Below are 25836 nucleotides of genomic sequence, written 5' to 3' on the forward strand. Positions count from 1 at the left end.
ATTATCCAGCAATTATTTGCACATTGGAAGTCTTGCATTTTCAGCATTCTTTGAAGGGAGCAAACGACTTCTTTTTCAACACTGAGTCTTGTTGCTTTTCCCTAAAATAATTTCAACTTGTATTTATCATCATATAGCATTCAAAATTGGGAACAGTACAGATGAGATCTCACAAGAAGCACAGCACCAAGTAGAGCAGAATAATTACCTCCTGTGCCTCACATCTGATGCTTTTGTTACTATTACCCATAAGAGGTTTTGTTTTGGTATCATTGGGTTTTAAGTCTTAGTCTAATCTGCTGTAATACTCAGAATACTCAGCACAAAACTGCCTCCTTCCCTGACACTCAATCCATTTTTTCCCTACAAATTTTACAGGGCCACTCTGTTCTACCATCCAGACTATTAATGAAAACATTGAATAAATTTGTAAACTTGATCACTGTACTGTGCTTTAACCATGGAAATAATTCCTAAATTTCCAATTTAGGATGTCATGTAGGAAAAAAATCTTCTATTCATTGTTCTTTATCTTTAGTATGTTAAAAAACCTTAAATCAAAGAAAACTAGAAAACTTTAGCAAAACAAAAAAAAAAAAAAAAAGAAAAAATAGACTTTAAATAGACTTGAAATCAGACAGTAGCTCACAAGCCAACATCAGCAAGTTAATTTTACCTTAATCAGTAATACAAGTCAGTAGTAAGCACCTGATGCATTACAGGGGTAATGTGGTATTAGCTTCAAGTTGCTCTACCTACTAACATAAAATCCCATTTACAAATACTTGTGGTTAGAGGGCATTTTCTCTAGGGCTATTATAGATGACTTTTTAACTAGAATAGCATGAAGTCCTACAAACCAGTATGTTTTTAAACTACATAAAAAATTATTCAGAGGAATGTTGTGTCAGCATTTTCTTACATTGGAACTAGAATGGTCAACATCATTGTCTAAACTTAAAATGGTCAAAAATATAATTGTATGGGTGTGAGAGCAGTACCATAGCATTACTTCAAAAGTTTTTGTATTTATATAATAAATGAAAAACATCTGGGAAAGCTCCCCCTGCCTACTCCACAGTTAATTTTGGGTTTTTTATTGATCCAGTCTTAAATAATGCTGCTTATTTGGTAACAATATCAGGCAAAAACATGAGCAAGTGTCATTCTGCATTCCAATATGAATCATTCAATAAAGTTTTGCAATATATACATTTTATCCAGCTTCTGACATTAAAGGTCATCATGCCAATGAAAATTTTTAACAATACAATAAAATCCTTCAAATATAAATACTTACGAATGTAATTCAAGAGACCAGACAATTTAATTTTCTGAAATTTATATCACTCATGTCCATAATAATTTTACATTTCACACTTCATGCTCTCAAATGTTACCCTAGAGAAGACTAAATCTTTTTGCCACATATACTATTAAAGACACTAGCCAGGTTTATAGAGTTACAGAAGACTATAATAAGATGTAAAATTTAGTAGTAATAAGTTATGACATTTGCTGACTAAACCATTATTCAGTCTACCCTAATGTTTGAGCCACTCAAATACAATAAGTATTTGGATGTTATATACTACCCATTTCATATACTTACAGTGCAAAGTAAGAGAATTCTTTTCCTGAGCATTTAGGAAATTAAAATCCTTTTTCTTTATCTTTGATTACAGTCCATTTAAAATATACTCCTCACATACCTAGGCTTGTCAAGACTGTACAATTAAGACAGGCAAAAGTTTGTAGATATCAGAAGCCCAATCAGAAATCAGAAGGGTTACTGAACAGCTCTAAAATTTGTCCCTGTTTTTCAAGTTTAAGGATATAACAGGATTTTGAGTTCTAGCGAAAAATTCAGAAATTACATTTTTCCCATGGACCAAACATTCCAAAATGTACAAACCACATGCCTTCCAAGACAGAGAAACAGCTGCTATTTAAACAAACTGCAATACATATTTCAACTTACTATTCTGTAGTTAATGTAATGCCCAGTGAGCTGTGCCTCCAACAGACATAACAGAATAAAACTTTTAGGAATGTGTTTTGGGCATTTTGTAAGGAAGCTGGATTCCTTACAAGTTCATCTTTTTCTCAATAGCTACAGACCATGAGTTTCTAATTCAATCTTCTCTTCTGTTTGCAATATATCAGGTTCTACTGGAGGAACAGGTGGTCTGAGTATAATCTCTGGACCTCCACCATATATTGACTGAAGAAAATTCCATGTTTCTTCTGATATTTGTCCAGAATCTGCACCTGAAAAAATATTAAGATTTAATTACTATTTAGAATAATTCAAGTCCAAAACATACACAAAAAGGAAAAAAAAAATTCAGATTAAAATTTAAAACTGTAAGAATTCAGATCCAAATCTAACACCATAACCTTCATTTTTGCTTTATCTTGCACCAGCTGCCAAACCCAATTACCTATTTTGTGTTCATTTCGTACTTCTTGATTCTTACAACTACCTGCTCTAAATTATGCAGTACTTGCAGAAAACACAAAAAAATCCTATGATAAACATCTTACCTAATATCTACCAATGAGGCTGAGAGCCAGTAACTCTTGGTACTCAGGAAACAATGATTCATATTATTATAAGGACATGCAGTCACATCAATTACACAGTAAAGTTCAAGGACTCAAGATTCTTGTTTCATCAGAGAAATTAATATTAATAGTAAAGAATATGAGAAGCACAGTGAAATTCCCAGAGACAAAGGACTATTATTAGGATAATAACAGCTTCAGTAATGCTCCTATAGCACTGATGGGTTAGCCTGACTTCATTCACTGATTAAAGTCTTTGCTTATATTCCATTGCTCTGGCGAGAGGTCTGTCTCCTGTCTCAGGTCAGCATCCAACAAGCATTTCTGACTGTCCACAACTTTTTACAGTGGCAAAGACAAGATGCATCAGCACATCTCCCCTCTAGTTTTCAATACAAGGATCTGTCTGATCCTGAGTGATTTCCTCACATTAAGCCACACAGAGAGATCATATTTCTGTTCTAGCAGAATAAGCCTCCTCTTTTTTTAGCAAATCAAAACCCTGCCTGACAGCAAGTTTCCCCTGATAGCCTTACTAGACATTATTAATTTGTCTTGTTAAGCCTTGTTTCAGCACCCTCATTCTTTAAAAAAAGGAAGTCAGCACTATAGACTTCTCCCCCTACCTCTTGTACTTCTCTGCCCTCGCCACCTGCTGCAGTGGTGCCTACTGTTGTACTTTATCTGTTAAGAGTTTCTAAAGGGGAAGAGTACAAAGAGCTGCACATTTGTTTAGCTATGCTAACTCAACTATGCAAAGCTTCCTCTGGAAGTTATCATGCAGACCCCATGCCAGTACTAAGGATGTTATGCTTCACTTTTACTCTTTACATTTAGGCTCTCAAGAAACAAGTCCATCTCTGCAGGCACAGGAGCAGATCTTCACTACTCATCCACTTTGAGCCAGTCAGGTTAAACTGAACAGGCACAGTGAACTCAGGCACTGGATCACAGAAATGTGTTAGTAGTGGTCTCTATTTAGGGGCATTCCCACCTCTTACAAGAAAAATTTTCCACATCCTATTCATCTTTATTTCTACCCAAGTTCTAATTTGTACCAATGTGAAAGTAAACCAACAGCTGGCTAATTTGCTATCAATTATTGTTTCCAAAGTGATTTGTACTTAAATTCTATCATCAGCACTTAATTCATTAAAACACACAAAAACTAATGAGTGCCAAAACTTGTTGTTTTTAAAATAAACTCTTGGCATTCTACAGTTGGTGAGGTTTACGGTAGGTTTATTGGTACATCCAGTGTATGCTGAGGCATTAAGCAAAATTGGGAAAAAGTCCAGTTAAATAAACAATCGTATTGATGCAGATTCTTCTTTTCAATTTAAAGCTTCCTAGAAAGTCTAAAGACTGCCTAAAGCAGATAATATAAGAATATCTTCTTCTGTACCTATGAATTCCAAATAAAAGGTATCTAGCATTTAACTCTGAAGAATAATGAAGAAATCTGTATCTTTGCAAAAACTTCTCAAACAGTAGCAAATGACTTGCAGAAAAACGAGCAACAGATTTTATGTACAGTGGTTTTCTATCTGTGAGATATTTTCCTATTCAAATTAGGTTTCAAGATTCAAATAACTACATACAGATACAGAACAGTCTCCCAACTTCGTTAAGAAAACCCCCATCAAACCAAGTGATACAAAGCCAAAGCACACTTTCACCATTTTCAAGTTACTCTGCACCTCCTACACTCTCAACTGCACTTGGATTAGTCTATTACATATAGTAATTCTTCATTTTAAGAATAAAATGATTACCCAAAAATGGGCACAACACAGATTAATTAGAAACTGCCATTCATTTCAGAGTGACAATAAATAAATTAAAAAAAATTATAGATCTTCCAAACTTCCAGCAAAAGCATAAAGCTGCAGCTATATTGGACACCTACCTTGTTTTAGCACAGCACTGCCACATTTTGTTACTGCAATCTTAGCATTATCAATGGGGCCAGGAGGATCTAGTGCAACAGAAAAATTATTAAAATTGTAGAGCTGAAAACAAACAGCAGGTTGGAGGTTCTATTTCCAAAGGAAAGGAAAAACAGATCATTTGTTTACTGCTTGTTCTTATACTGCTTAACAGTACATTCTAAGTTGTTAAAAGCTAATCACATTTTAATTAAGAGCAAGTTTTCCAAAGCATTCCTGATTACAGTTAAGTCTTCAAGCAACATAAAACACAAATTAATCCTAATTCTTACCCTTACCCCAGCTGTTCTAGAGCAGACTTTGACAAGATTGTACAACATTTTATCAGTTTCCATTTTAAAACTTTAGAGGCATCTGAAGTCAGCTAAACTGATAGTAGTACAGTTGTTACTGAGCTGAGTTTAGATTTGACAAGGTCACCTTTCCTCCAGAAGCTGCAGCATCATCTATGAGTTTCCACAACAAAATCCATCCCCCCTTGTACTTAGATCCAATTTTCCTGCTGCCACTAACAGCAAACATCCTGCAAGCAAGCAACATTCTTTCCAACACTATCCCATTGCTGTAAACTATTTTACTCTGTTCTGTAACCTGGATGTATTTGTAACCTGTAAAACCTGTGTCTTAGATGTTTAAGAGCTTTCATTGCCTTTGCCGTCTGTCCTTCCTACAGTTTTCTACCAAAGCAGAAACAAACAACAACACAACAAAAGATTGCCTGTATTTTGAAATGGGGCATAACTTACCACTGTCTTTACCCTTTACAAAGCCTTCCCATTCTCTGAACCAGTGCATGCTGATGCAGTAAAACGTTGATGGAGATTCTTCTTCTTGGAATGCTCTATTAAGCTACAAGGAAAAAAAAAAAAAAATCTGTGTTTTTTTGTCCTTTCATTTCTTTAAACTACTGAATTCTTTGAACCACTGTACTAACATCATAACATTACACTGTAACAGAACATTTTAAAGAATCATTGACCATAAAAACAGTAAACACCTGGTGAATACCCAAGATGAGATTCTGATGCAGTGGTAGCCTTCATATTAAAAGCTGATTTAGTTAAGAAATTACTTATATTTCCTGAAAACAGCAACAAGTTCTTCTTAAGTACAAGTCATAGATAATTATTGTGAAGGCTGAACTTTCAAGTAGCAAAAAAAACAGAGATCTTATTTTTGTGAAATAAAATAGTGTTTTGAATTTTTTTCCATGACTTTATGAAAAGTTCTTTGTGTGGATGAACTGTATCTTCATCTGTGTTTGTTTTTCCTCAAGTATTTTGAGCAGATGGCATTACAATTCCAAGCAAGGCACAGTGAATTAATACACTGGGACTTTTCATGACTTACAGATCTTTTTACAACATTATGAAGAAACAAGCAAAAAATCACTTAAACCTTTAAACCATTAACTTTTTAGCTCTGTAATAACACAACTACACTTCCCCTTTGAAGTCATAAACCTAAAGCATCCACACAACTTCTTAAGGTTTCATATAGACTAAGTGTTGCAATCATTCCCTAAAGCCATCTTTAGAGAGAACAATGGAATTTTCTGTGTACTAACCAGTAATAATACTTGCACAACAGTGCACATATAATCACTGCTTTTACTGGGAAGATACTGACTGCTAAAGCAAATGGGGTTGACTCAATGTCATTAATAATAATTACTAACCCATGGTAATCCAGAGTAATGAAAATTCCTAAAAATTTTAGAAAAGCATGGAAAAGCTGACAATCCCTGAAGTGTGATTAAAGGACAAACAGAACAGAAAAAACAGAGTCAGTTCTATTTTTCTTCCTTTCATGAGTTGAGATAGCAGAAATGGAACTCCAATGTCTCTGCACTTATTTTAACTGAAAACTTCAAAACACATTTTTGGTTTAAGAACATCAAAATCATTACCATTAGTTATTTTACTATTAAGACTCAAGCACATAATCCTCTAACCCAGGGAAAATAGCTCCTTGATATTAATTTACAGATCCATTTCAATACTAACATATTTACTTCACATTGAATTACTTACGTTTGTTTATGTTTCTAATGCCTTTTTAAAAAATTAGAACTAATTATTACCATTACAATTTTCTTGGCACAGTATTATTGCACTCAAACCTTATCAGACGGCACAGAACAGACCACTGGCAGTGTATAAAGAACAACTGCTCACGTGGCTGTTTCCATACTATAAAAAAAAGCAATTTAAGAAACTCATTAAAAATTTTCTCTAAGTTCATTTTCACGTAAGCAGCTATCTGGGATTTCACAAAAACATTAGTGCTGCCATTAGGAGAGATGGGGTGGTATATAGGTATAGAGATATTTTAAAAAGTCCATTTGTTACAGGAATCCCTTGTGCAATTCTAGTAATCCCTTGGGTCTAGTCATGAATGTCAGGTGTTGGCCAGCAGCAGAATGGATAAGTGTTTAGTTTTTTACCCGTATAAACATTTCCAATTCATTTTTCCTTCTTTTTTCAATTCTTTCAGACTCTATCTGGCAGGTGTGACAAACATACAGATGGTTAACAGCTGGTCCTCCTCCGTATCTGCAGCAAAAGTAAAAAACCCCAAACAATCAGCCTTGTGGAAAACATCATGTAAAAAGATCATGCACCTGTAGACATGGCAAATGTCAGTATGAACAGAAGGCTGACACATGCCAGTCACAGTGATCCCAAAAAGCCATAGTTTATTTTCCCAGTAATATTCTGTTCTCCATCCTAATACTATCTTGCAAGTTCTGACTGCCTCATGCCCGTACAAACCATCTCAAACTCAGCTGCATCACAGACTTCAGAAGGAGTTACTATGGTTAGGACATGTCAGTGAGCAAGTATTGTTCTATACATACCAGGTGTGATTTTACCAAAGGCCTTTAAGAAACAACCTATGGAAATTCCAGCCAGTTGTGTCTTAAATGTGTTCCTCCATCCCACCACAGACTCTTCATCAGCTTTGCTACCGCCCTGACCTCAGCCTCCAAAACTATTGTTTTGTTCTTAATAAGTTATTCTTGACCCTTCCCTCAGGTTTTCCTTGTGTGAAATTATATCCATGGAAGTCTGCAGGGGCACTGCTCCTGAGAAAGCTATTTTTGCATACAGAAAATTGATAATGGAAGAAAAATTCAGTACATATAGGAAATGGGAAATAAACTGCAAATGCCATTGTCTTTATTTTTTACTTGTGTGCACCAAAACTTTAAAACATCAATAAAAAACTCCCCAAACCCTTAGATGTATTGTTTAGGTGGCAGGAAATTAACAGGTAAAAATACTTAATGCAAGTGCAATACAGAGTGTTGAAAGCCATCAGCAAAACTCTTCTGCAGCTTTTTGTTACTTTAGAATAAGGCATAGCTTGTAAGAATTCCTCCTTTGCAAGCAAGCACTCAAACCTGACTGACATTAAAGTGTGGGGCAGTAACACAGAACACTCAGATATAAGTTATTTTGAAGCAGTACTGGCAGCTGAGGCTATGGATTCAAAGCCAACATAAAAGAAAAGCTGTCTCCAGCCAACAAGAGAACAGGAAGCTGATACAGAGAGCTCTTTCAAAAAACCTCTGCAAAGCGTACTTTTGCTGACCTACTTTGTGTTATTTCATACATACCATACATGTTTATTGCTTTAATATTGAAGTACTACCCCAATAACACACTACTCTGTGCAGTCTTTTACTTTGCACAAGGAAATGATATAAATTGGCTGCTTGCAGCCCCTTCATTCAGCTGTGTGCCCAGAGGGCTGTCTTTTTCCTGAGCCACTAATTCTAAAGTCTGATGCTGCCGCTTGGCTCTCAAATTGTAGCACTGGATTTTTTCCAATCACAGTTCAAAACTTACCTGCTATACAGATTGTCCCATATATTTTGAGGTAGCATTACAACAAGGTCCTCTATGAAATTAGCTTTGTGTGGAGGAACACCTGCAGAAGGAACAAAAACAAACAAAACCCCCAAACAATGAAAAAACACTTGTGGATTTAAGTGAGGGGAGGAGACTATGTTAGAAGTCCATAAATAAATAAAAAATAGAACCTTCCAATGAATTCAGAGAAATTACATGAAATAAGTTTTATACCTAGGCATAATCTATCACTGTATTTAGAAACACCACTGCTTCTAGTCTTTTATCAGGCTGAAAAGCTTATAAAAAGTAGAAGCAAACTAACTATATGAATGGCTAAAATTAAAGGGCTAGAATCCATTTTACATAATGAGTTCAAAAAGCTTCTTAAGGTATAAAGTTAAAATGTCAGGATGATTAAATATCTGGATTATGCATGTAAACACTAACAAACTGTCTATTCAAAATTCACTTATTTGCTGCAGACCTTTTGGAATTACTTCAAACAGCATGAATACTTGAGAGCAGAGGAATTTTGAGGAAGGCAGAAATGGAGGGGCTTGCAGAATTAGCAGTGTTGAGTTGAAGCACATGTTAAACAACAGTGGACTATGCAGGAATTCTTGGGAACAGAGAAAATCAAGTACTTGGGCACTTGCACATCAAGAGTCATCTTCTGCAGTGCTGCAGAGGGAAAGCCAAAGGGGTCATAGGTACTCTGCAGATGGCTGAGTACGGACGCAATCATCCTGTGTTAAAATTTTGCTTCAGCAACAGTGGCAGCACCCTCATCTTCCAATTGTATTTTTATTAGAAAATAGGTACTACATAGTAATGATTTCTTGGAATGTTAGCACGCAAATATAGGTATTTCCCCACATGCGTTTTGCTTACTACAATGCTCTATTTTTTTTAAACATATAGCACAAGGTAAAATTTTTATGCTCCTATACAAAATACACAAAATTACTACTTGATTTTCACACTGCTATGCACTGCATTAGATCAATTTCTTCCAAAGCAGCTTTCAAACCTTCTCACTGCTTATAGCCCCAAGCTGAGAAAATAATTTCAATTTGCAGATGAAAGTATTATGGATGATGATATAGTGACAGTATTTTTAAAAATGTGAATATACAGAAGCAAGCAGATAAGAGGAACTGTTCCTCTTTAAGAATCAAGAAAGTTTATAAACAAAATCAAATGTGCAGAGAAAAGAAAAAAAATAGGGTAACTTCACACAGTATAATTTCTGATTAGTCAGCTACTAAAATAAGAAAGAATTTACTTAGAAGTTATAATATTAACTTAGTATAGTCAAATTCCTTTAATTAAAACAAGTATTAAAACAACTAGAAGTTGACAAATTATTCTTAAATGATTCACAATTACAGTCTCACCTCCATGCATACAGAGAAAGTCATTATTTGAAATTGGTCCTGGCTCTGCAAAAGTCTTGAATTTATTTAACCACTGCCTGGAAACATAGAACTGCAGAAGACTTGGTTCCATCATATTCAGTAGCCCTGATATCCTCCGTCTCTCTCTCTGCGCTTCTTCACTGCTCTTTCTATTACAGAAACAGAAATCATTAAACAAATACACATCCTTGTGTACAGTGCAGATACTTACTTTGTGAAAAGAAAACTCTGCCTGTAAGTAAATTACTTGGGCCTTGTCTGTACTTCCCAGTTTGCACAGCCTAAGAAAGAAAACAACTGGGCTGTAAGACAGAAGCCAGTTGTGCTGCAGAGGTGGTACAGCACCCAAGGACTGAGCCCATCTGCTCAGTTCCTCTCTGCAGCATTTGAGATAAAGTTTTGCAAGCTGCACTCCTTGGCCAGATGTTCCTTCTTTACCTTCACAAGTAGGGTTACACAGTAAGCAGAGCAGGTAATTCCCCTACTTTTCCTGTATCCTCCTACTTTTCTCACTGTAAACTGGAAGTAATTCTGCTCTCCCATTTACTGATGGAATAGAATCTCTGTTCTCCAAGCCAGTACTAGTCTTTGGTGGATATATTCTTTTTTAAAGCCATATTTTATTAATGCTATTCTTTTCTTGTTTATTTGAATATGTTACCCACAATCAAAGATTTAGTGTTCTATCTTGGCAATATGGCATGACTTCCAAATTCCTTTTAAAAGGCCTACTAAGCGAGACTCATGGGCTCAACTTGAACAGTGCAGGTGGGAGTGTTCCTAATGAAAGTTCAAACATTCTCAGAACACATCTGGTTTTTTATGCAACTCTGACACAACGTATTTTGCAGCAAATTTTTAGTGGAAATTTGATCTTAGTATCAGAAATTTAAAATCTGAACATAGAGTGGCTTTTATTATCTCAAGCACAAAAGTTCCCTAGACTGATGATGACAATAACATGACTTCTCACCTTTCATTTCAATTCTCAGGAAGAGAGTAGCCTATAAATAGCATTAAATTAAATGCATAATAAAATGTATAATACAATGGATTAAATTACAACATAGGAAAACCTCTGTTGTCCTACATCCCATCCATCTGATAAAGACTTTGGACAATTCCAGTTAGAGCTCCAACAGTTAAAAACTTTCTGTATGCAAAACCTCCTTGTGTGCAGAATTCCCTTCCTCTAATTGAAAATAAGGTGGCTAGCTCTTAATTGATGCTTAAAGTTCTCTTACTATGCAGATTTCATCTTCATTTTAACACAAACACTTCAGCTCTGACAGAGCAAGTGTTAAGCACATAACTGAAGGATTAAGTTTTTCTCCAGCATAAGCTTTTCTCATTGGTCAAATTCTTCCATTATAGTTCTCATGGGGCAGCTAATTCTGAAAGCTGCTCAATGGCTTAAAAAGTTATTTACATACATGACTTATAGGGGTATGACTGTACTTTTAATATCTTACCTGTAGAAGAGAACATAAGCTTCTGCATTTTGTACTGTGGATTCTGATACTTCTGTGACACTCTGGTCATCAAATTCATACCACAAGTTATTTAAATTGTTGCGACAATAAGCTATATAATGTCCACCTAGGGTGCAGAAAAGCAAGAGTTATCAGAGTGTCTAGAGCTGCCCATTTTACTCTGTAACACATGAACTAAAAAAAAAAAAAAGAACTAGTAAAAAAAAAAAAAACCCAAGTCTTAAATAGGAGAGACAGAATCATTGGCAGATATGACTTTGAAATTAACTTCTGTCAAACACAACATCAGCTTTTTCCTGAATTTCTATTAGCTAGTGGTGAGTTGAACACTACTTCCAGCACATACTTGCACTCTTCAAGCAGCATGTTCTTTAACACAGACCTGAACTACGACATTCAGAGTAAGACTGTCTGAACAATTTACCCTCAACCTCTTTTCAAATCTTTGTATGCTTTATAATAGAAAGTAGCACAGGTATGGAACAGCTACATGATATCACAACCATAACTGTGTTTCAAAGACTATTCACAATATATTTTAAATTATTACTATTTTTAAATACATATTTAACTGCTAATAAGTAAATAATCAAATATCTGCTAAACTGATTATGTGAAGCATGACTTAGCAAGGACTAAATGGAAATTGAAAAACCATCCAGTAAAAAAAAAAAAAAAAAAAGAAGGAAAAAAATTCAAACAATGGATACTTAGAGAAGTATGAGGGAGTAACTTCTGTAAAAATTTATAGCTTCTGTTTTCTTTCTGCTATTTTCCAAATTCTATAAATACTGAAATCATCTAGGCAGAAATTACCTTAACATATAGCAGTAAGATGCTTATTCAGCTACTCACCACTACCCACAAATAGGAGTTACCACCTGTTTTGGGGTTAAATGGAAGTGATTATCCAAAAGGACATATTTTAAAGAAATGAAAGAAATGACTGGTATCTTTGTGGTGCTTTGTAAACAGTTTCCAAATATTAAGGCATACGCAGCATTGACATGAACAGCAGCTGTGTGGAGCAGTTGATCAACTGGCCGTCTGCTGGCAACATTATTTGTACATTGATGTTGTTCAATAGTTTTCTTAATATTCCTAGACCTGTTACATTTTTTCCACCTTCAATTTTATTTAGGTATGCCATATAATTTCAAAGATGTGCTAACTCTTTCAGAGCAAGCCTTAAATCTTTCAGATCAAGGTAAAAATCACAGCATTCATCTTCCACATTCTAATTATCATTGTTTATCTAGTTACCCTTCAGTATATAGTTATCATCCTTGAAGAAGAGTGCTGATGTACCAACTGCAAAGATAAAACAATCAAGCTCATACTCACTGCTGGCAGTTCCATGGTGGCAGATGACAGACAGTAGATCGTAAGTCACAATTTGAGCTGGACTGTCCTTTGCAAGGAAAGGCTGAAGGTCAAGGCCTTCCAAGGGAAAGGACACGTGGGTCCCAATTTTTGTGGAAAACATGAGTTCATGTCTAAATCTTTTGAGATGAATGCACAGAATCTGTAAGAAAAATTGACAGATTCAGTCAAGAACTATACAAGTTATTTGATATTGAATACCTAAACTGTGTGCACCATCTTTTCCTTTTACAATCCCCAAAAGAATAGTTTTCCCTATGACTTCAAGCATATTCACAAGCTCTGTGTTTTAATCAGCTGTGGCTACTAACATTGATGCAGCACTGAAAAATGTACCTTTTCTCAATGCACATATTGCACAATCTTGTAATGAGGGACACTAATTCCTCCTGATTATTGCAGATACCAACTCATGCTTTGAAGTGTACGACTGGATTACTTTCTAAATGTAAAGTTACAAATGTTACTTCTAGAAAAGCTTTCCAGTCTGGCTGTGTTTAATTCTGGTGTTTAATTCTGTGACCTACAGTATAAACAGTAGTGTATATACTAACACAGAATAGAAATGTTGTTACTGCCCACAGACCAACAGTAATAACAGGGAAATCCCATTCCTGTACTTGTCATGTACAAGATTAATTTTCTTACAGGGTGAACAACCACGTTGCTCACATTCTTAAACAAATGCCAATATGAAGGTAGACTTTCCTCACACAGCATTATAAACACAATTTACTCCATGCAACTCATTAGTCTTACCACATTCCTAATCATGCAGTAAAAGTGCTTTAAAGTGCATACTGTAACAGTACCTCAGGAAATTTTTGTACTTTGCAGAATTTCACTCCATTTCTTAACCTAAGCAAAGGAAAAACCAAACCAAAACAACCAAGAATTAATTCCGAAAAGGTTTTACTTTATTGCACTAGATCAGCAAAAGCCTAAGCTGAACATTGCATTAGTGAACCCAAAATATTTCTGGAATGTAGACTAGACATGGACTAGCCAAAATGATATAAACAATGATGGTTCCTAAGACAAGACAATCTGTACTGCTGGAAAATTCAAAACAGCGAGTACAATCAAGTCCCAACCAGCTACCAGTTTCTCTTAACTTGAGGCTTCATGAAAGCTGATTATCCAGCAAAAGACAAAAAAAAAAAATTGACTAAGTTTACTTCTAAGAATTATCTACAGAATATATAAGAAGGAATAACACTCCTGTACCATAAAGGGCTTCAAGCAGTCTTCAGACCACTTCTGTTTCTTGTTTCTTTAGTATTTACAGCCATAGTTTATTTATTTAACACACCTTAGTGGCCTACTGCATATCAGGGGAAAGCTGCTAGTATTGGAGAGGGCTAAGAGCTTTTATTTTGTCAAACAAAACCAATTTACATCTAAATTGGAAGGGCATGAGAGAGAATTAAGCACATGTGGTAGGGTAAGTCAGTGCTTCCTTGGGAAATATTCCTTGGGAATACTGAATTTCTGAAATACTGAATTACTGAAACACAGGGTCATATCAAAAGGTGAACAGTATTGGGACATACCCAAAAGAAATAAATGCCTCTTGACTAACAGAAAAAGTAAAACCTCAAATTAAGACAAAATAAAACAAAGGTAAAAGCCAGCTTACTTTTTACACCTTCCACAGCTGTACATGTTATCACCTGCAAACATCAGGGAGAAGAAGAAGAAAACCAGCCATCATTCTCTCTCTCTCTCTCTATATATATATAGTAATCTTTTAAATGTGTACATTTGATAGAAAAAAGTGTCAAGGGAACTTAGGTTGCATTCAATATTTAACAGTCATAATAGTGTTGACATAGCAACTACAAGAGAGGTTCTTAGGTCTTATGCCTTCAACTATGAAGCAGTACAGTATCATCTGAAGAGACGAGGCTATATAATTTAAAAGGGAAATCATTTGTGTCCAAATTGAGGTTATGAGAATGAATATTAATACAGTGGGTTTGAAATTTTTATGAGACTTCAGTTGATACAATTTCACTAAACCAAATTCAGACTGACTTGACATTTCTAAAGGAGCTTTCATAGGCATTTATCTCAAATACTCAGCTGAATGAGAAGCTTACCTTTCTGAAATGAATGATCCCAAAAGAACAAGGACTGACTGTATTACACCTTAACAGGTGGCTTCTGCTTAACTGCATTAAGCTAAGAAGATATTAATCATCTCATTGTGACAGGAGAAAAAAAAAAAACACAGAAGAAACATGTTCAGGTAATTAACCTCTTACCCTTGAGCTCATCTCTGGCGAAAAAGGCAGCAAGACAATCTTGTAAGGTTACAACTGGACCCCAAAACCAGCTAGGAACACATGAGACAACAAACCTGAAACATCATTGACAGAAAAGAAAGAAAACCAACAAATGTTCTGCCAGAAGAGCAGAAACTAGAATTTCAAAATAGATAATTGAATCAAACAAGGTAAGTATTATTTACCTTTTGAAGTATTCCATAAAAAAGGCTATCCATCCCTGCGGGGCATATGCTTCTCCACATGACCCTGCCTTGACTAGAGATGTCTGATGACTTGCAGAATGGAGTTTAGCAAGATCTTCCTTACCTGGAATAGGCAAGGACAGATCCTGAAAGGTCTCCAGGGTTACAGACAGCTAAGGAAGGAAATAAATGAAACACAGTGGAGTTAGGCTTGAAGAGAAATGGTAATTAAACTGAATTCCGTAAAGTTCACTAGTAACTACCAAGTCACTGCATAACTGAAAATTCCACTAAGTAGGAAATTAATTATAAAAAAGTACATTAATAAGAATTCATTTGCTTAAAAAGAGTGACAAAAAAAAATTTAGAATGAACTTGTACATTGTTACCACTGAAACATTTTTTTAGGTCATTATAATTTTTCTTCATATCAGTCATACAGAGCATGATGATTTTTGCCTCAGGCTGTGTTACACAAAATAGTTTCAGAAAGCTTCAGTCCATTGTTTCCACAGTATTTTACTCTGACATTATATTGACCTGATGTAAGTGGACTCGCTGCAAGGGAGACCCATCTCCGCATTTTCTTGCTCCTGTGCTTCATTTAGTGGTCACAGAGTCAAACATTAAACACATTTTAGAAATTTTTGCTTGTTTTTTGAACTTGTTCACCAGATTACCGTGAAGACAACTTCAGAAAGCAACTCATATCATTGCAAAAGCTAGTGTCTTTACTTGGATTTTTTTGAAAGACTTAATTTTGTTAGTCTCAATCTGATAAGACAGTTACTGCGCTATATTAGATCACTGTCTTATCTTTTCTTTGAAACATTAGGTACCTGAGATCTTAGGACAGTTGCATGTATGCATTAGGATATTTAGAGCATTATTAAAAACTAATGTGAACTAAATGAAGTTGAAGAGCAAGCGTCTTTCTTCACCCTTGCTGTAAACCAATTCTCAAAATGTTTTTTTTTCAGCTCTGAGTAAATATTCAGCTCAATGAATACAAGCTATTCTAAACACCAAGTGCTGGTAGTAGCCACTATTCTCTCTCTAATTTGCGAGAACAAGTATGAAACACCTCAACCTTCTGAGGAAATCTGCCACAAAAGAATATAGTTACCAGAGAACAGCAGGATGCTGTATTACTGTATTCATAATGCAGTAAGAAAAGAACATATCAAAAGCCAGAACTTTCTCTTCTTACCCGATCACAGGTCAAGCACTGGACTGAACTTATTATAGTCCCATCAAATATATCAGAGATAACACTCCTGTACTTCTTGCGCTTCTTCCTTTTTGGTGACGATACTGTTGAAACTATAAAATGACAAAAGTAAAATGCTGCAGTAAGACAAAGTACAGTGGATTCTGATTACACTTCAGCTTTGTGTAACAGAAGTCTCATGTTCAGAGTTAAATTATGAGCCAAGCCCTGTTCTCTATTTACTAAATATTTCTTAGGAATTACAAGATCACATTACTAACATTACAGGCAATTCACGTGGATTCCTCAAGCAGCTGGGGACAACCACCAGAAACATTTGCCTCTGTAAGTAAAATTCAAACTGCCAGTCTTGAAGTCTACAGCCTATTGCTACATGATGGATTTATCTTGGTAGGAAATCCCTCAAGGTATAAAAAGGAACATTTTATTTGACACTTAATTTCATTGGATCTTCTTGAGAATTCAACCATGCTGGGCTGAAGAGCAGCATCACTAGGTTACTGTATCACAACACTGATGCCAGAGCATCGAAGCAGACTAAAGGTACAACTGGAGTCCAGCATAACAGCCACTTATTAAAAAACCCCAGGTCTCTCAACCTTCCCTGGGCAAGCACCAGTGACCAAGCACTTCTTCTGACAGACTCATTTCAGGTTGTGTAAAACCCTCCTGTAATGATGAAGCCAAAACTGGAGACAGTAGCACAGATGCAGCATCAAAGCTGCTAAACAAACGAACCAAGGAGGTCAATGATTTAAGTCCATTAAATCACTGTCATGCAACACCAATGCTAAAGCATTAAAAAGATAACAGGAATGTTCAGAACTTATCTGGACAGGCTATTGAATGAAGCAGAATCACAATATTAAAGTTGCATTAGTTTTTGGATTGGGTTTGGTGCAATGCCTTAAAAGCATGCTCTGAAAGACAAGCTTTGCTTAAAGTAATCTACTGTTAGACAAATCAGGGAAAAAAAATTATATATTGTTCCTCATGCGCTAAAGCAGCACTGTCTTATGTGTAAAGGGAGGAAGAGTATAAATATTCCAGATGCTCATAAACGCATCCTGCTGCAGTGCCAAAAGAAATACTCAGCACTGCAGGGACATTAATAACCATGAAGCAGCCAGCATTTACAGGTTTATCTATAGTACAATTACACATCACTCCTTAAACCTTAATTGACTAAAATGGTGATTTACTGAACTTCTGCTGAAGAACCAATGAGCTTATTCTCTGGAGAGCATTACCTTTGGGGGTACTAACTTCTCTCCAAACTGGTGCAATTGAGAAAATTGTCTAAAAATAATATTCTGCCTTCCTAAAATAGAGGCAAATACTATTCATGCTTCAAATGAACCAGAAGATTATAGAAATACAGGGAATAACCTTGCATGTCCAGCTTATATAACACTCCCTTCTCCCCACCAGAAACGGGGCTAAAACCCCCTTAGGAATAACATTTATGTCTGTTACACAAGACATAAGAAACACAATGAGAACTATAATATGGAGTAATTCAGTACCAGGAAGGAGAAAATAAAGAGCCTCTACCTTTTTTGTGGACTTGTGCCAGTGAAGAGCATGACGGGAATGATTTTGGAGGGCTGTTTGATAAGCGTGTGTTTATCCCTTCAACTGACGATGGTGTTTGGGCTGCAGATACGTCATTCATGTGAACATCATTGAGGTATTCTGCAATTCAGATTTGCACAAATTCTGTGAAAAAAATTACTGCAGAATGAACAGATACAGTGGTCATGCAACTTACTTCACTGTCAGGCCACTGGACATTTAGGCACATAGCACCATTTCAGTTCCTTTTAAGTTAAGAACAAAACAAAAAACCCCACTCTTCTGGGTATCTGAAACCTTACCCAGTACAAACAGTTAAGCTGGCCACAGGAATTAAAATCAAATTCAGAAAACCTAAACTGAACACATTAACTAAGTAGGGACATGGTTTACAAGTAAAACCACTCACTCTATTTGACCTATACCTCTACTATATTCTGCAACTCACTTCTACTCTCACAGATATTCTGGCTAAGATTTTGACTATTTCAATTGCACTTTAGCAATGCATTACCTGAGAATCTGCTGTGTATCTGTACTTTGACAGTTCCTTGGTTATTTAAAAATTCAGTGGTCTCTGAAGTAGTGTTTGTGTCTTTTTCCAAGTCTTCCATAGAATTTGCTCGTTTAAGTTTGTTGCTTGATATTTTTTCTTTCTGCCAGTCTTTGGATGTGACTGAGTTGTTATCATCATCCTGAATTAACATGGTTGTTTCTGCAGGATCCTCTAAGACAGGTTTGAAAATTGTGTCATTTTCTGTTTTATCACAGTTACCACAGGATTCACAGGGCTGAAAGCTTAAGTCTGACTGGCTCTTATCTTCTTCCATACTCTCTTCAACAATCATAGGCTGGGTATCTTCCAGTTCTACAACTGGTTCTTTAAGTTCCTCATGAAGCAAATCCATTAGACAACGCAAAAATTCTTGTGCGTCCTAGAATTTTAAACAAGTTTTACTGTATTACTCTATTTTATCTGGAAGATATTCACATCAGAAAAGATACAGATAACTAAAATGAAAGCTGGCTGTTAACGAAGAATAAAGAAAGTTCCTCTGTCCCAGGTCTAATGTTGAAAACCACTTTCATTTCCAGACCATGTATGTTTCCTGCATACATTTCTTGCATGTCACAAGTAATCTTATCATACAAGTTTCTTCCAAAACACTCCATTTCCCAAAATAATTTACTTTAACAACACCAGCAAAAATGCTGCCATAGCTCACTGGAACAATAAACGTAACTCAAACAAGCACCAGCAATGTAATCAGACCCCAGCTCTGCTTGTAATGGAATATTTTAGAGAAGGTTTTTATAAACCTTATCCAGAAAATCAACCAGAGCCTTGCTTTCACTGGGTATGAAGTAAAATTACTATGATGTTACTTAGCCTGTCTTTCCAATGCATCACACTGCCACCAATACTACAATTCTTCTTCTAAAGCCTCAACAAGATTTCCCAAATGTGTTCCCACAAAGAGCTGTAATACTACAAGTCTGATTTGTGTTTGGAAACATCCTAAAAGCCACCAAATTTCATCAATCAGTGCAGCCTGGTCCTTGGCAATAGAAAGTATCCAATAAAGCAGGTATGTGAGAAAACAAAAGCCTCTTGTTGGCAACTACTACTGCTTTTATTTCCTTCTGTTTTCCTTTTTGTATTCTGGTTGTTCATAATAGTAATTTTTGCTGCTCAACATTCCTATCTATCATAGCAATTACTTATTGAGGTCAAAGCTGCTGACTGCAAAACATTTATTTTCTTAAAAATTGCAACTTACAGAACTGAGTTGGATTTGGGTAATGAAAAAAAAAACCCAGTATGCCTACTTGCTGGCAATCCTTTCACAAAAAACCAAAATTAACAAAAACATCAAGACACCGATTAAGAGATAAACATTCTTCATTGATCAATGCCATTTTCTCCCTCAAGATTGGACCTGGCTGCCCAACTTGCACTAGGACAGTGCTGGCTATGAAAGCCCTGCTGTGTTTCAATTGTTGCCATGAAACCTGCTGAACATTCAACTGAGCTATGATCCAGGCCTAACCTAAAAAGGATCTCATTAAGTGTTGTTCTGCATGGAAATAGATGTTTTCATCAGTGTTCAAAGCTGCAAGAATTAAGTTTCCATACAGTTTCTTTTTGGTTATCAAGGCTGCATTTCTGCTATTTCAGAAAACTAGGTGGCACTTTAGAAATTCATGAGGAGATTACAGAACATTAAGCTTAGTATTTAAAGACTGACTTTACAGCTACATGCAGCAATTGAATATTAAAACAAGTGTTCTAATCCTTCGCTCCACAAATATGAAACATAATGGAAACAGCAAAATTCTTTTTAATAAATGCAGATTCCCAGAAGATACTAGTAAGCTTTTCTAATTACAAGGTTTAAATTTTTCACCTAGTTCTAAAGCTTTTAATGAAGTGCTCCACACTGTATGAATGCACCAAGATATTGTATGAAGCAGCAGCTGAAGAATGCCTTTGCTATATAATAATCCCTGCCTATTGATCAAGCTACCACCCTGTGGCTCCCATAACAAATGGTGGGGGGCTTTTTCCAAGACACTAAATGGAAACTGCATTCTGGATATTTTCTTAACATAATTCATAGACAAATATATTAAAAATCTGTTGGTTTTTTTTTTAACACCTTTATTTTGTTTTCTGGGACTGCTCAAACATTAGCAGCATTATTTCACACAAAGAAGAAGTTCAAATGTTATTACTTAAATTTTCCTGAAAGAAAAGGAGTTATTCAATATTGAAGGCCTTTTGAGAATTTTATATAAATAAATATAAAACATGACTTAACTATTGATTATTCCATTTCAAGTTATCTACATTCAAGTCATATTAACTAAAGTTTACGTTGCGTTTGCTTTAAACAAATATAGGAAGTAAGGCATCTTAAGCATTAGATTTCTAATTAAGAGATAATTTTATGGCTTAGGCAGATTTAAAAGACATCAGAAAGTTTTACCTGTTGAGAGTAGCCTCGAAACATTGGATTAACAGTTTTAATTCCTTGAAATAAACCCGTAGGAACAACAGATCCAGGCCTAAAAAAAAGTTTAAATATATAAACACTGAAAAAGAAAGCAATTAAATGGATTTTTTTTATCTTTACTGGGATCATACCATTACCTGCAACTGAACACCAATAATATTAATCTTAACAAAACATAATATTGGCATTGAATTAACTACATGATTTTTAAGACCCTGTCACCCAAGTGAAACAGTGACTGCATCAGGCCTTTTATGGCACATTTCTTGTCAATCAGATGACAAATCAGACTTACTCTTGGCTCTGTGCACTACTGTTTCTTTACCTTTGTTTTTATATTTTGAAGTATTTTCTTAGCTAGATATTACAAAAATTCCACATAAGGAAATAATAGAAATTGATAAAACATTGATACGGAATGAAGGACACAGAGAGGATAAAGGAGCTAAATATTTTAGGTGTATTTCTGGCAAATATAAGCCTTTTTAAGAACTTAATGCCTGTCACATAATCTATTTCTTGTCCTATCTTTGCTATATATGAAAAAGAACAGGTTATAACGAGTGCTTGAGTCCTGAAAGTCAGTCTTTCCTTCCTAATCTTTTTTAAGGAGGAATTTTGTGAACACATGAAATAAAAATTAGAAACCTGGACAGATTAATGCATCCCTCATGACTCTGGAATCTATTTATTATCATTTCATCACCAAAATTATTTAATACCTGCTTTTGTGCCAGAGTTCTGTCATCAGCTTGAGGTAACTTTTACAAATTGCAGGTTTCTTATCTGTTCGGGCTAAGCCCCCACAGTCAAGAAAAAAGTGCGTCAAAGGTGGGCTGAATAAAAAGAAGAAAACAGTAATTTTTTCAGGTTGTTAAAATACAAGAGGAAATCTGCATTTCATACAGGATTATATCATAAGAGTAATGCTGTTCTATAACCGAACAACTCCACTTCCTACGTTCTTAAACGCTGCGACCAAACATTTCCTGGCAGGACAACTTCAGCAGTACAGCCATGCTGCTCCTCAAACGTGCTCTGACATTTCTCAAAGCACCAGAATTGTCTAATAGGAATCAAATTCAAGGCAATTCCTACAAGCTGTCACTGAAGTACACATGTACTATTCCAGCAACCCTCACCACAAGCCTAGTCCATAAACACCACCCCAAACAAATCTTTTCTCTAGAATCTAACAGTGCCACAAGATGTGTGTAGGCAAATAATTTCTACTTAAATGATTATTTCATGCAGTGTTTACTTACACTGTACAGTATGCAGTGTTGCCAACTCACATACTCTCTCCTCTCCTTTCAACCTCCTTTCTGAAGTCACAACCCACATATATGTTGGACCCATTTCTCTCCAAGAAAGGCAACATCTCAGCATCCTTCCAAAATTTGGCATTTCTCAGCAGAATATTTTCCTCATGGTGCTTTGTCCACTTCTTTATCTTCTGGAGAGACCTGCCTCAGTTCTCCTCTCTCATCAGAGAGCCTCAACGAGGCCCTTAGCCCTGCCCGCTCTTGGCCTGTGGCTCACAGTAACCCCGTGTGACACCTGCTCAGGACCTGCCACTCCTGCTGCAGGAAGCTCTCCAGCTGGGATACTGTCCCTATCTCTTCCACTTCTGTAGATTTCTCCTTCATGAACCTGTCTAGAATTCCCATGGATGACATGGGATTTTGCACTCCATCCTTCTTACTGTGACTTAGCACAGAATGCTCCAGATATGTTGTTTCTAACAACCAAATTCTGATCCTTATAACTATTTTCTTCAATTAAGAGTTTATTCTTGTGCATTTCCTTTGCTTTTTCTGTATCAAAGGAAAAATCCACAAATCCAGTAGCTTTTTTCAGATCTTCTTCTAATTTCTAAAACTGCATATATTCTTATTTAGGAGGCATTAGAATGAAACAGGGAAACAGCTGAGTGGCCCATACACCATAATAAATTGCAGTATACAAGACTGAGATTCAGCTATATGTCCTCTTCCATGGCAGTGCATCTCTCCAAACCCCTTAAGTCCATCTGGAAAAATAAGCATGCACATGCAAATATAAAATTGCATTAACTATAATTTTCCTTACCAGTTGGAAAGAGCTTGTAAAGCTGCATTCATGTAACAAGTGTTTCCAATATTTTTTAATCCTGTTAGACCTGGAAAACAGAATAAATACAAGTCTGTTAATCCAATAATTCCTAGAAAATATATACTAATCAAAATACTCACGGAACACTTGGGATGCCAATTATAATGCAGAATTGCAGCTAAAAGAAACATAGGACTCCTAAACAAAAACCAATTTAACTAGAAGTAGTAATTAAGCATTCTGATCTCAAATGACTAAAGAACACTTCAGACAAGTGGATTGTATTTCATCTTACTAACTTTTCATGGTTTATGACACCTGCGGATTTTAATTTAAAATGTGTTTATCTACACTGAAATTTTACTTCAGCTTAATTACTTACCTGTTCAGTTAACTGTTACTATGCTGCATTTCTAACTAATCACATTACCAAAAGCTTCTCAAAGATTTCACTCTTCTGTCCCAAATTCACACTAAATCAGATTACACTCAATATTCAAAACGTACTCAGTGTGATTATCCCAGGCTAGTTAGTCCTGCAATTAGTTCTTTTCTATTCCTATTATATACCTTTATTTTTCTTAACAGATTGCTCCATTTAGACTTCCCCATATAGTTTATTTTCTAACCCACACTTTACTTTCTTTACAGGTAGTCACACATACCTTTTCCACACACATGAAAGTTAGAATTGACATCTATTCTTTCCATAATTATGAATTATGCTATTCATGGCTACTTAAGTATTACATTAATGACGTAATATATAAAAATAAAATTGACTTTGTATGAGGCAACAGTAACATTTCTAAGCAAAGAATCAATAAGACCCAAAAATTTAAAAATCTTGACAAAAATTCAGCAATCAGTACTGATGACTGTGCAATTCTTGAAATACAGGAACTCTCCTGGTAGTTTTGGTCTATGGCAGAAAAATAAAAGTTACTGATAAAATCTTTCTACATCTGAAAACCACTTGGGTTACTTCAGTTACAATTTCTAATAGACAGGACTTTAAAATTAAGCTAAAAATGTCCTTCTATCTGTCTGAATGGAAAGACAGTCCTGCTTCCTGTATCTGGACATGCATTCCAAACTCTGCTACAAAGAGAACAATCATTCTTACTGAAACTGGAAAGCAAGAGCAGTTAGAGGATTTTGATGTTATTTCAGTTTTTTTGGAAGCAGCACATATTTCAGGAAGATACTCTCACTGCATTTTTCCAGCCTGTAGTATTGCAAGGAAAGTTTTCAAACAGACTTCTTTTCTTGTGAAAATATATTCTAATGTTTGCTTCATCAAAAGCATTTCAAAAGAAATTTTAGGAGCAAAGCTAAAACAAAGCTAAAGAAGTTTCTTCCTTTCAGTTTGAATAAGTGTCTTAACTGTCACATCATCATTACTGGGAACTTTAATGCAATTCTAATTGTATATTATTGCAATGTAAGCTACATTCCCCAAAATATGAATAATACAAGAAGAGATAAAAATATACAAATAGACACAGTCTTTGCAGAAACTAACTAGGAATAGAACACATGGTGTAATGATGTAAGGGCAGATGGCAAATTAGTGGGGTGGTGTCACATCTTGTAAAACTGTGCCAGACAACAGAAGGGACAAGGCAGGTTTTCTGACCAATGCCAGCAGACTTAGGAGAGGGAAAGCTGGGAGTAGCTGAGTGAAGGAGAAATGAGACCCATTGCTGTGGTTTAACTCCAGCCAGCAACTCAACACCCCAGAGCTACTCACTCACTCTCTAATGGTGGGATGGGCAGGGAATTGTAGAAGTGAGAAAACTCATGGGCTGAGATAAAGACAATTTAATAGGTGAAGCAAAAGCACAAGCAAAGCAAAACAAGGCATTCATTCACCACTTCCCCCAGACAGGGAGGTGTTCTGCCATCTCCAGGAAAGCAGGGCTCTAGCACGAATAACTGTTATTTGGGAAGACAAACACCCTAACTCTGAAAGTCCCAATCTTCCTTTTTCCTCTCCCAGGATGCCACATTATGGATTATCCCGCTGATCACTTGGGTCAGCTGCCCCAGTTGTGTTTCCTCCCAACTTCTTGTGCACCCTCAAACCACTCCCTGGTGGGTCATGTGAGAAACAGAAAAGGTTGACTGTGTGTAAGCCCTGCTAAGCAATAACTGAAACATCTCTACATTATCAACCTGTTTCCAGCACAAATCCAAAAACACAGCCCCATAGCAGCTACTGTGAAGATAACTAACTCTTGCCCAGCCAAAACTGGCACATGCATAAATTAGAATAACTTTTCTCTCATCACTGATGGAAAACAAACTGCCTTAACATATGCAATGGTATCTCAAAAATAACAGCTCAACAATCTGCTAGTCATATTTTTCTGAACAAAATGGTACTTAGCAATATTTTCTTTAGCATCAAATACACACATAGTTTTTAGAATGATCAATAATAATTAGAGGCTTTTAAGAAATAGTAATTATTATGTTCTCTTATGAAATGAAAGATTAAAGCTTCACTGTTTGGGATTAGCTTCACTATTTAGGATTTCATCGCTCTAATTTTCATCTTTACACTAGACTTAGTATTAGGGTGGGGTAATCTTTGATAGGAGAAAGTTTGCCAGTGCATGAAATCAATTATGTCATGAAGAAAAATAACCAAAACCCCACACTAGGATACTACAGGCTCAGAAAAGGATTATTCAAAATGCAGGAAAGTATTTAAATCAGGAATCTTTTAGATTTTAAAAAAGCCTACTTGAACCGGAGTGGCTACAATAC

General features: G+C 35.7%; 1 protein-coding gene across 4 annotated transcripts in view; it reads right to left on the minus strand.

Moving 5' to 3' along the window:
- Window positions 1-1074: 1074 nt before the first annotated feature.
- USP33 (ubiquitin specific peptidase 33) overlaps window positions 1075-25836 on the minus strand; it is a 37912-nt gene continuing 13150 nt past the window's right edge. For 2 of the 4 annotated variants that reach the window (XM_053950412.1, XM_053950413.1), the window contains exons 7-24: window positions 23059-23128; window positions 21690-21803; window positions 20941-21019; window positions 18465-18885; window positions 17930-18070; window positions 16355-16467; window positions 15145-15317; window positions 14939-15033; window positions 14311-14344; window positions 13484-13529; window positions 12633-12813; window positions 11268-11394; window positions 9775-9944; window positions 8372-8453; window positions 6964-7072; window positions 5264-5366; window positions 4478-4546; window positions 1075-2271 (exon numbers count right to left, since the gene is read on the minus strand). In XM_053950412.1, the coding sequence (XP_053806387.1) occupies window positions 2114-2271; window positions 4478-4546; window positions 5264-5366; window positions 6964-7072; window positions 8372-8453; window positions 9775-9944; window positions 11268-11394; window positions 12633-12813; window positions 13484-13529; window positions 14311-14344; window positions 14939-15033; window positions 15145-15317; window positions 16355-16467; window positions 17930-18070; window positions 18465-18885; window positions 20941-21019; window positions 21690-21803; window positions 23059-23128 (2285 nt within the window). In that variant the 3' untranslated portion in view covers window positions 1075-2113. The remainder of the gene's footprint in view (window positions 2272-4477; window positions 4547-5263; window positions 5367-6963; window positions 7073-8371; window positions 8454-9774; window positions 9945-11267; window positions 11395-12632; window positions 12814-13483; window positions 13530-14310; window positions 14345-14938; window positions 15034-15144; window positions 15318-16354; window positions 16468-17929; window positions 18071-18464; window positions 18886-20940; window positions 21020-21689; window positions 21804-23058; window positions 23129-25836) is intronic. The other 2 variants (XM_053950414.1, XM_053950415.1) reach the window with 2 other exon arrangements.

This window comes from Vidua chalybeata, chromosome 9 (genome assembly GCF_026979565.1).
Source record: "Vidua chalybeata isolate OUT-0048 chromosome 9, bVidCha1 merged haplotype, whole genome shotgun sequence".
Lineage (NCBI taxonomy): Eukaryota > Metazoa > Chordata > Aves > Passeriformes > Viduidae > Vidua > Vidua chalybeata.